Here is a 12162-nt window from a genome sequence, read left to right on the forward strand (position 1 = left end):
TTCAAATCAAAACAAAAAAATCAGTCAAACATATTCTGAAACATTAATTCTCATAACAAATGTAATCCTTTGATATTCTCAACAAATTATCACTGACGACATTTAGGTCTAATTATGGGTATTTATTGAGTACACAAACATGAATAACGTAAAAACGGTATTACATAAATGGTGATGAATATAATGAGATTACAAATACACCAGAAACAAACTATCATGAGCTAATTTGGTAGTGGAATGAAAGAGCGAATAAAGGTGGAGCTAAATTGAATTACGGTTTTGGAAATGAATTTAGGAGTTTAATAAGCTATCGATACATCACCCATTTGATCAAAGATACCGTCTTAATGTTGATGGAGATCCCTTGGCTGGAAAGTCCCGTCGTCGTCCTGCCTGTGAGCTGTAGTGGGCCAAGGGATTTGTGTGGCAACAGGGGGAGAGATTGGAATTTGGTTCTGGTTCTTAAGAAGAATGTTTTGCAGGACAAGACACTTAGTTTACGGACGCTAGTCTGAGAAGATGCGGTCAATTTATTTGGTTATACTGACAGAGAGGATGCATGGGAGACACAGGTGATCGTCCATCCATGATCTTGGTCCATTAGTGTTAGTCCAGTCAGAAATGGAGATTGTCATTTTGACACCTTTGACAAAAGGTGATAAAAATGATTTCAATCCTGGGAAAATTCAGACTAAAAGGGGGTTTATGGTCTCAGTCAGGGGAAAGTTAGTACCAGGTCCACACCTGTGGTCCTGAGGAGCAGGGAGGTCAGACATCATGGTGTCTCTGGATGAAGGGTTGTAGAGAGGGTAAGATGTCCGTTTGACCTGGAGGAAGGAATGTTTGGGTCTGTCCACTACACTACTTATTTAACAAGGCTGAGAGTCTCTGTGAGGATATTTGATGTAGTAAAACCAAATACATATTTCATTCCCTGAATTCTTTTTTTTTTTGTCAAAATGTGGTTCTCAGTTTCACACAATTTAACAACTAAACTGCTTCTCAGCTGCAGATTGCAGCATATTATGCCAGTAGAGGCTAATGTAGCGTTGAGCTGGCAGAGATGAGGAGAGGCCATAAATGTGACAAGGAGAACATACACAAAACAACTTGTTGGCTAAATATGTCTGGAAACTCACCTTTTTCTAACTCCACACCACCAGATTGTTTTTCCTTTTTCAAACTTGAAGTCTTCAGACCCAACCAACCCCAACTTAAGTGGCACCACTTGAGGTAATTTACACCCAATAAATGGCTTCATGCAGCTTTTTTTCCCCCCACTTAAGCAGTAGTACTCTCTAGACCCTGTAAAGTTACAGGGTATTTTACATATAAATGGACATCTGTTAATTCAAGCTCTTTCCTAACAAGTTGACACACTGCTCCTTCGTCCTACCGACGCCAGATAAATCTGTTTGTATCTCAGTAAATGGAGTTTTTAAATCTGTTGTCAGTTGTGACGTTCCCGCGCCCGTCATTTTGATTCAAAGTAGATTGACCTGAGCATGCACACCAATGAGTTCCGTTGGCCGAGCCGCTGGCTTCCGGTTTAGCTTCATGCTAATTTAACCCGCCCGTTGTCCTCGGGTCAAAATGACCCGCAGCTGTGTTCAACCAAAGTTCTATTTTATTTTTATATTTTTGGGGATCATTGGTGACAAGGAGGCTGTGAGTGTTTCTTTAAAGAAACCCCCACGGCCTCCTATAAAAATAAAAACATAAAAAATAAAAATAAAATAGAACTTGGTTGAACACAGCTGCGACAACGGGAAGGTTAAAGCCAGATAAAAAAAACAAAAACAAAAAAATCTTACTGTGAAATGAGTTAATATGTGGGGGTTGTGACACCTTTTATTTTATTTACGTACAATGTATCTGCAATTTAAAAAAATAACTTTTGTAATTAATCTCACTGATAGAAGGGGGAAACCATATAAAAGAGAGGGGTGACCAAAGTTTCACACTGCAGACTTGTGTGTAAAGTCAGAGCTATTTCATGGAAATTAATTCCAACATTTGTTGAGATGTTTGAGTTTAGTGGAGCAACTGACAGACAGACCAGCTACAACCCGAGCCATGCCGCTATGTCCAAAAGACATTTGAATAATACTATGAGACTGATGGAAATGTTTGCCATCCAAAAGTATGTGAAACATTTGATTTTTATAACCTGATATTCAAGACAGACAGACATCACAATGTGGGCTTAAACATTTCTAAATGTAAAATTATTGGTGGATTTTAGATCATTATTTTAGCTTATGCGATCTGGGAACATAATGAATGTGCAGTGATGGTAATATCAGCACTGAACAGCTGGTGGTGCTGATGTTGTGATGGACAGCATCTCACAAGTCAACAAAGGGGAAGAGCCATGTTACACATAGGCCTCCAGTTCAACTGCAAAGCGGCCTATTTATTCACACACACACTGAAGAAATCTTGGAACCTCTCTCTTCATGTATCTAATGTTTTGGATGTTTTCTATCTGAAAATGTCCCGTTGAAAGTCTGATCTGGTGGACAAGGTTTTGAGATTTGGCTTCTACAACCACCGACACAGCCAAAGGATGGATAGTCTGTTTGCCCCCCATTACTTCACTGGTGAATGGTCACCCCCGGTAGTATAGCACAGCCCTGAGGTACTCTTTAACTTAATGAATTAAATGGGCAGAGAGCCAGCAGAGGAAAGAGCAGAAACCTCTACCTTAAGTGTTTCCGCCGGCTCGGTTGTTTCAATGTCAGCCAAATCTCAGAACTGATACAATGGATTAATTTCTGTAGGAAATACAGTAAAAGTTGATCCTCTGCATGTCCTGTGCGAGCGACAAGGACACAAAACCGCTCGCTGGCTGTTTCAGATGTCATCAGCGTAAACAACATTCACTTCCTCCATTTTCTCAGACATTATGGCTGGTGTACTGTCGCTGTTACTGATGGTCTGAGAGGATGAACTCTGCACCGTCTTTCATTACTTCGGACCAAAGATCAAATTTGATGGAAGGAAAACTTTTTTATCTCAAAGAAAACTGTGTATTTATGCTTTAAATAATTTCAGTATAAACAGTAAAACTGGTCATAATGTCTGGGAACTAACTGCTCTCATAAGAGTTCAGTGTTTACATGCACAGACGGAGACGAAACGGGGCCCTGAGCGCAGACATGTTAAAGGCCCCACAAACCTTCTTCCTGCAAGACACTAGGACTAAAAGAGACACAAAGCAACTACAAATGACGCCCCAACAACCATCACAGTAACAAAGACTCAACAGATCGCGAGACAATATTTAAAAGAGCCGAAGGAACTAAAAGCAAGTGGCATTATGGTTGTAATGCAGGTCAATCCCATAAACCCTGTGAGGGTCAGCAGGTTCATACACTCCTCTAAAGCATACGCTCAGCTTGTAGCTCAGTCAGGGAAACAGGAGCCGCCAGCACCGGGGGTCAAAGAAGAAGTGAGGCTCACGAGTGCACCTCGGGTTTCGAGGAAGAAGCATCATGTGATGATAGTTCATGAATGCCCCGACCACAATGACAGAGATCATGTTAAGTTAAGTTTTGAGATGAGTCAGATTCTGATGGCCTGTCTGAAATATGTTGTAACACCGAGGTTAGGTAAGAATTAACATATTGTGAAAGATGAAGGACAGAAGCAGCAGAGGAAGTCATACCCGATATCAACATCATAGGAGAACGATTTATATTTTAATGTAACTCTGGTGTGTGCACTTTAACAAAGTTAACATTGACAGAAAACTGGAAAATTGTTTTAATACTAAACCTACATAGCAGAAAATATAATAGTGATATTCTACCCAAAATAGAAAAAAATAAAAAAAATTAACATCTTGCTTTAAATTGCCTCCTCATCACTGTTTTCTGTTTGACAGAACACCAGCTGATGACCCATCTTCACTGGAAAATAAGGCTAAAAAAAATATCCCAAAAACTTCTTAAATCACACCTAAAGTATCGTTTTCTTCTACACCATTTATGTTACTTGGCATGTTATAATGTATGACTTAATGTCCCATGAAATATCATTTAATACACTGCTTCAATGCTTCTACTGCATTGCTGCACCTCGAAGCTCTGTATTTAGACACATTTGATCAAAATGGTGACTGAGTACTCGGATCAAGTGCAGAGACCTAAAGATTGTGGGTGCAGGACTGTAATAAGAAGTTTCCACAAATGTTTCATAGCATTTTCTTCTGTGTAAACTCAAGTGGACCACATTTGCGGTTTTCCATGAAGGGACAAGCCACCCTTCAAGTCATCAGATGTTGACTGCTGAATGAGTTTTGCGTGGATTGTCTCTTTTAGTATCATGTGGAAGTTCAGTATCAGTAACAAAAAGATCAAACTAGTGCATCTTATGTTTATGCCCCAAAGTGAGAAAGCTTTTTTTTTTTTTTTTAACGGTCTTTAACCCTCGTGTTTGTCCTCGGGTCAAAATGACCCGCAGCTGTGTTCAACCAAGTTCCATTTTATTTCTATATTTTTTGGGATCATTGGTCATCATTCTTTAAAGAAACCCTCACAGCCAATGATCCCAAAAAATATGAAAATAAAATAGAACTTGGTTGACCACAGCTGCGGGTCATTTTGACACAAGGACAACACAAGGGTTAACACAATATGGTAATAACAACAAATACTCGAATATTATTCACAGTGATAACTCAGAACAGTAAATAATAATTACAGCTGCTACACTGTCCTTCATGGAGTGTACCATCAAAAAGAAAAGAAAGAACAACTCACCATGTGTGACATATAGCACATCAGAAGCGACATATGCTTCACCTAATGCTGGCATACAGTCAGGCGGCACCATCCCATCACCCAAAGTGCAGGTAAGTGACACAGATGTGCATGCACCTGCAGAATTTACAATCCTCCCAGCAGGCACTTGCTGTAATGAGGCTTAAAGTGAAGTGCAGACCTCCACTGGAGTCCCTTCATGTCAACCTTCAGAATAAAGTATCACCTGTCGGCACGGACTTGGCTGCTGCCCTCTTCTTGCTGGGTCGGGGTGTCCTGTCCTGGCAGCACACCGTGAGTCGTATCATGCAAGCGCTGCACCTCTGCTCGACATTTAGAGTAGCAGCAGAGCGCGGTGCAGAGGCGTGTGCGGATCGGCTGAGTAAACAAAACAAACATGATGCAGTTGGCAGCTCCCTGCGAGGTGTTGCCAATACCCTGTTGGATAAAAACAAAAGGCTTTTAGGGGCGTGTAGCAGTAGTAGTTTATTGCATTACAATAAAATGTCCTTTTAATGGGTTAAAAACCATTATCATGATAAAAACATCATATCATGAATTCAGATAATAAATGCTACTATAGGCCATTTAACATTTCTATTTCAATACACTTCTTCTACAGACCAATAAATCAAATATTTTCTTGAGAACTATTGTATTATTGTTTCATAAAACAAAAATATCTTGCGCACATTTACAGCAGCAATATGAAGTATACAGAATAAAATTCTGTCTGAGAAGTAATAACATTATAAGTACTTTATCACATGTTTAACCCATTAAGGGAGACACTTTCTTTTATTTTGAAAAGTTCTTATGTTCCTCTTCAGTTTATACAGGAACGTTGCAGGATTACTGCGTGATGATTCACAGGTTTGACAGCATTAAGTCACACCGTCACCTGTTTAACAGCACATCAACTTGTGTGCTGTTAAGCACAGAACACACACAATCTCAGGATGAAGCAATGTAAACTAGTTTAAACTTTAAACTCACATGTAGAGTGACCAGCACCGGATGCTGTCTGACTGGTGAACCAGCTAGCAGCAGTATGAAGCGCACTGTGCTCCAAATGCGCAGGATGATGAAGATAATGGGGATGAGCGTCAGCTTCATATCAGCCATGGAGGAGGAGGAGTTTGACGGAGGCCCGTTGGCCAGGAGGGGACGGTACTCAGACAGGGCAGCATGCTGTGTCAGACAGAGTGAGACCAAAAAAGAAAAACTTATTTAAAAGTGTCATGAAGAACAGAAGATAATGATCATAATATGGCAGACATGTTGCTGTATGATAAAAAAAAACAAAAAAAAAACAAATAAGTGCCACTGCCAAAGAGCTTGAGTTTGCATTATTTAGAAGCTGTTTCAGATGTTTGAGACGTACTATATCTGTATTTGACGCATTGGGATGATTTTCAGCCTCACATGTGACTGAATGCAAATGATGACCAACAAATAAATCATTCCTGTAACAAATCTGATTCCTCTATTATAATAATACTCGTTACGGAGATGAAAATGGGGTAATGAGGATGTTTTCACATATAGTCCTCATTAAATGAACCAAACTATGTCCGCTTAAAGTAGACCAATAAGTGAACCAACAGAAAAGTGACTCAGTTCTTTTTGCATTCACATCGTGAGTTCATTTGAAAGAGAACTAACTTCTCTTTCTGGTCCACTGCAGCTTTGATTGGGCTCCACTACTCCAAATATTCCTAATATTTTGTCCCACCTATTTATATGAATTTGGTCGACAAATTATTAAGAACACCTCTCTGTGTAGCCCAGTACTGTTCAACAGCAAAACAAATTACAGTCTATTAAAATGAACAAATACATAAATCAACACCTATCAATCAGACTGAATAACAACTGAATATTGCAATCCTGATGAAAGGCTGGAGTATTGCTAGGCTTTTGTGTTGCACTCATCGCCTCACCTGTCAATGTTGTGTTGGATCGGTGTAGCTCCTCTAACCCTAACTTCTCCACTAGTCTAGTTGTCTTGCCATGGTTCAATTTATTTGTATTTTCAGTGCAATAGCATGTGATCTCACCATGGCAAGCACAATGACAAGCACAGCGGTCTCACTTCGGTTCGCTTCAAAAAGGTCTAAGTTCATTTGCGGTGTTCACAAGAAAAGCTGACTAATCCCCCAGAATTATTTTTGTGAAAACTACCCAAGAGATCATTTTTCTAATGAATTAATTGTTTGTGGGGTTTGTTTTGTCAATCAGACCTATAAATACACTTTTTTTTTCAACTGAAACCAACTAAAATGTGAATCTTGGTATTAATACGTACGAGTTGGTTCTGCTATTTGTGTACTTTGGCGTACAATCGCAGTGATGTCATGAAGCAGTTTTGGATCAGACGGATCAACCGTTCATCACCAGATTTCCAATAAACAGAGTGTCTCGGATTGTGACTGATTACACATGAATGTTTCATCAGATCTACTGGATCTCTTGTATTAAGACCCTGCAGGTCAGGGATGCAGTGAAAGGAAAGAAATGATTTCAACTCCCTTTTCGTTGTCAGGATCAATACTTTACAATATATCCATTATTCCATGGTTGACAGCACAGTGGGGGTTTGTGTATCTGAAGGAATCTGTTTGATCGGGATTTTGTGTGTCTACCTGCAGGAGTTTGGTTGTTACTCCTCGTCAGGAGAGGTACACAAATTTTTAAGCTCAAGAAGAAACTAAAGAATCAGAATTGAGCATATGCACCGATTTGTGCTCCAGCTGTGCGCACAAATGGCACTATAAATGAGGCGATAAATGAGGCCCCTGCTTTGTTCCTCACCGCATTGTGGATATGTCTCTTGATCAAGATGTAGAGGACAGGCAGGGTGAGGTACGCCAGGAACTCCCAGATCTTTCCAGTCAGCAGCATCCACAGGATCCGGTCCGGAGCGTAGATACTGACCCAGCACCAGCCCACCGACACCTCTGAGGCATCGTAACCAATCTTGTTGAGGCACACGGCTACGACAGTGATGGCCAGAGGAACTCCCCAGCTAGAGCACAACACAAAGGGCTCGGGGATTAAACACAAGCGCCTCAGCTTCGCATCTTTAAACATCACCACTGTTTGTTTATGTAAATGTTTGGCGGGTACAACACTTACAAAGACATGTGACACCATGTGATAGATTACCTTGTGCTTAAAACTTGTGTGTGTTAAATAGTGCAAACTTATGACCAGTTTGTCATAAAACAACAAAATGATTTTCAACACTTTCAGAAGCAACGTTCTTTCGTTTCTCCCGAATCATTTCCTCTTTTCGTGTGTCACCGGTTTAAAAGATCACAATATTTCTGTGTACATATTTTAACACATGGCAGATCGTTACAAATACCACGATGCTTAAGGCCCGCTTGTGTTTGTGTGTTCTGTATCGAAGCCTGGATGAATTGCTGTTGTGTGATCATTAATTCAATGAAGCATTTGAGAATTCACAGAAATGAAACTGGAAGGACAACCACAGATGCTGCCGTGAGGCGTACCTAGGGGTGAAAACGTTCTCGTGTCCAAAAATAGATCAATTACACAGCGCCACACCACAGTGATGCCACCCCCTCTTTATCTTCAAAATCAACACGGACTGCTCGTTAACATGCAGAAGGAAAACTTGCACAAAGGATGGAAGAGATGCGCCGAACCCGAGCATTCGAACTGAAGCATAGCTTATAATAAACAAGTTGTTCGTTAAACCTGTCAATGACTTTCAAACAAACTTTTCTAAAACATGTTACACAGTGAAAAATCCAAAGATGAGGATTTTATCTCGAGGAGTCTATTGCATGTACCAAAAAGACACGCACAAGTGTGATCGCCAGTCAAATGAATGAAATACATCAACATTTTGGGAGCAATAAACGTCTCTCTATTGTGTGGTACATCAGGTATGATCTCAGTGGTCAAAAATAATTCATTGTGACAAATTCAAATTCAAGATGACTGTAGATCACTGTTGTATTCATTTCTGTCCTGGAGTTTCCCAATTTTCTATTTAAAATATTTTTTTTCCTTAAGGGAATAGTGTGACTCTCTCAAGAAACCACCTGCTGCAGAGCAAAGTATGACAAAACATGCTGACAATGACAATGTGATATCAGAACAAATGTTACGCATTCTGTTTATATTCGAGTTGCGTAATTTGTGCTTGTTTCCAGAAATGTGTTCCAGAAAGGGCAAAATAGCAAAGAATAACGAGTTAGACAGTAAAACAGAGTTTAAAGACCACACATATCGAACAAAGTCTACATCCAGATCAATTTGGGACAAATCATTCGGATCTTGCAAAGCACCAATATTGCACTGCATTTTTATGCTCCCGTTTATTCTTTGCAATGTGATTTTAGCTTACTTCAATTCAATTTCCATAAAATAATATATACATTTGTCTTGTATTACATCTTCATGTTTGTTTTTTTTCTTCGTGAAGACATAACAAGATGTGGCTTGTGTAAACTTCTATTTTCTTGTTGTTACAAAGTGGTGCCTGGCCTCACGACAAACATGTTCAGCCATTTCACAAGAACAATTCAGAGCAAACAGGCTCTGACAGCATTGACAACATATGTTTGCAACAATTATGCTTCATTGAAAGAATCAGGATAAGTTTGTTATCAGGAAAATGAGGAATGTGGCGAGGTTAAGCTTGTACTAGTTTCAGTTCTCCCCATGAAATCACTGTCCTAAAGTCCATCAACATACTGGAACAAATCCTGCTGGGTCCCCACCTTGGAGGTCAGTGGACCCTCAAAAACTCTATAAAGTCTTTACCGGCCGTGTGTGTGTGTGTGTGTGTGTGTGTGTGTGTGTGTGTGTGTGTGTGTGTGTGTGTGTGTGTGTGTGTGTGTGTGTGTGTGTGTGTGTGTGTGTGTGTGTGTGTGTGTGTGTGTGTGTGTGTGCGTGTGCCCGTCATTCAGGCTGCACCAGAGCAAGTAGCACATAAGTATAGGGCTGAATTTCTTTCCCAGAACACCTCTTATGCTCCATAACCACAGTTTTCTGGTTTAAGTTTGATCAGGTACATGTGTATCCCAGAGGATTACAGATACCTACGAATGTAGATTGTGATATGGATTTATCATATTTCTAGAATGTTTTGTCACTACTGAACTTCACCACTACAACTAGCCTTTTAATGGGTGGAATTTAGTGGGCCAAATACACCATAAACTTGATCGACCTGTAGGAGGAAAGTAAGCCATCATGACGTCAACACTAGCTTTGTTTTCTCCCGATAACGACATAATTAACTCTTGATATCAAAACATAAAGGCATTCAAAATTATTGCAAATAATAGTTGAAAGCTCGTTCTGTAGAAACCATGTCCTGTGCTCTGATTGTGTTGTCGCAGACACAATTTCTGGAAGAAAAGATGTAAATTAAATCAACATATAGGCTATTTCTTTCTTTTTTTTTTTTTTTTCTTGAGCAGGCATCAGGTCATCAGGTAAATATCCTAAGATGCTTCAGGGGACAGATCATCACTTACGTTAGTTTACTAATTAAACAGTTTGCATTGACGCCGCCCAAAAAAACAAAAACAAAAACAAAAAAGCAACAACGAGCAGTCCAACAGGTCCCGCGTACATACCTGACGAGGTGGAAGAGCAACACCAGGCTGTCAGCGACTCTCTGGCTGGACCTCACGATGAAAATGTAGAGGTAAACGGCGATGGCCACGGTCCAGAAGAAGGAGCTGGTGTTGGCGAAAGTTGAGATTGATCCCTGCGCAATGCACTCAGCCGAGTCGGAGCGGAAAACTCTCCAGACCCCGAAGGCGTAGGAGACGGCGGAGAGCCAGTCGGACACCGAGAGGTACACCAGCAGCTTCCTGGGAGTTGTCCTCAAGTCTGACCAAAGAATGTAGGTGAGGATGATCAGAGAGGAGCCCGCAAACGACAGCGCGCACGAGCACAACACGATCACCTGCTCGGATAAATACACCTCCGTCTGATTCCCGTCTGCCATCGTCTGGCGTCATAAACTAGACTGCTTCCACATGGACGCAACCGCCTCCGTCAGTGGTTTTGAAAACGCGCTCAGGACGAGCAGACCGACATGTATCATGACATACTCTGGATTCAATCATAAGTCCTGTCGGCAGGGCGAGCTACGAGACTTGACAAACTTCGCCCGCTCTGAGGGAGCATGGAAAAAGTTTTCTCTGGCGTTTAAGCCCTCCTCCTCCCCCGCCTTTTCTCCTCCTCCCTCCTCCCCCCCCCCCCCCCCCGCGCCTCCTCCTCTCCCTCCGCGTTGCACCAACTGGAACCCAAAACAGAAGTTAGTCAGCCGGATCAGGCAGACATGGCTCTATTTCTGGCACTATAATTTGTCATGACTTGCGTGACCCAATAACAGCAATGCCATCAAAGTGTGTCACGTAAGACACATGACAACATGTTGAAATGTTTTTTCCTATTTTAGGCTCGTAAAAATGATCCACTGCTCAGGTTGATTTCGTTGTAATAATTACATTTTCAGGTGTGAAATTCTGAAGTCAAAACGTGCCCACTCTTCGTTAAAGCGCGACAATATATATATATATATATAAAAAAACGTAATTATCAGTATTGTTATGAAGATAGTGTGCTTGTTTTTGAAAGAAAAATCCTTACGGTGATAACAATATACATTCTTTGTACAGCACTTTTCAAAATGTGGTTTAAGTTTTTTGCTTAAAGAAATGCAGGATTAAAATGCAATATATAATTATAAAAAAGTGTGACTATCTAAAAACTGTCAGGTTAAGGATCAACACAAAAAAGATCAGTTGAAGTAAGATTAGCCAAGAAATTGAAAAAAAAAGTCCTATTAATGCTCAATAAAATAAAAATGTAAAATCACATCCAAAGGTAAATAGAAATATGTGAAATAAGTTCATAATTGTGTTGTTTGAAATTCTAGCAGCAGAAATTTGAGCTGTTGACTGAAGAGACTTTTTTTTAAATAAAATTATTATTAATGCTGTAAATTACAGTAGTAGTCTTCCCCAACATGTTATCATTAAGTCTGCAGCTATCAAACATTTTCCTGATTTCATTTAATTCTTTTTGAGTCATTTTTGCTTAGTAAATGATTGACATGTAAAATTGTTAATCAAAATAGTCATCAAGTAATCAGTTAAATACTGCAGTGAAAACTGTATGATGAGTATAAAAGTATTCAGTAGATTATTATGTAAAATGTAATGACTGAATGCAGATGAGGCTCATGAAATTTTTAACAGGCAATTCCAATCCGACAATGATCCGTGATTGTCTCGGGATCCGGGGGCCATGAAGGATTTTTAAATGAAAATATAACACAGATTGAATTCGAATGTGCTGCTGATGGTCACCTTTCGCCTCAAAGTAAATTTCCTTTTAA

The 12162-nt window shown here is 40.1% G+C and overlaps 1 protein-coding gene across 1 annotated transcript; it reads right to left on the reverse strand.

The window, feature by feature from the left end:
- Nucleotides 1-3685: 3685 nt before the first annotated feature.
- On the reverse strand, nt 3686-10916 carry gpr157 (G protein-coupled receptor 157). Its single transcript, XM_069140176.1, has 4 exons — nt 10388-10916; nt 7581-7794; nt 5763-5957; nt 3686-5204 (listed from the first exon to the last, which is right to left on the reverse strand). Exons 1-4 carry the CDS (start codon nt 10762-10764, stop codon nt 4989-4991), a joined length of 1002 nt encoding a protein of 333 aa, XP_068996277.1. The 5' UTR covers nt 10765-10916; the 3' UTR covers nt 3686-4988.
- Nucleotides 10917-12162: the final 1246 nt, after the last annotated feature.

The sequence above is a fragment of the Embiotoca jacksoni genome, unplaced genomic scaffold (genome assembly GCF_022577435.1).
Source record: "Embiotoca jacksoni isolate LCO1_2020_lvr unplaced genomic scaffold, fEmbJac1.0.p SCAF_9, whole genome shotgun sequence".
Taxonomy (NCBI): domain Eukaryota; kingdom Metazoa; phylum Chordata; class Actinopteri; family Embiotocidae; genus Embiotoca; species Embiotoca jacksoni.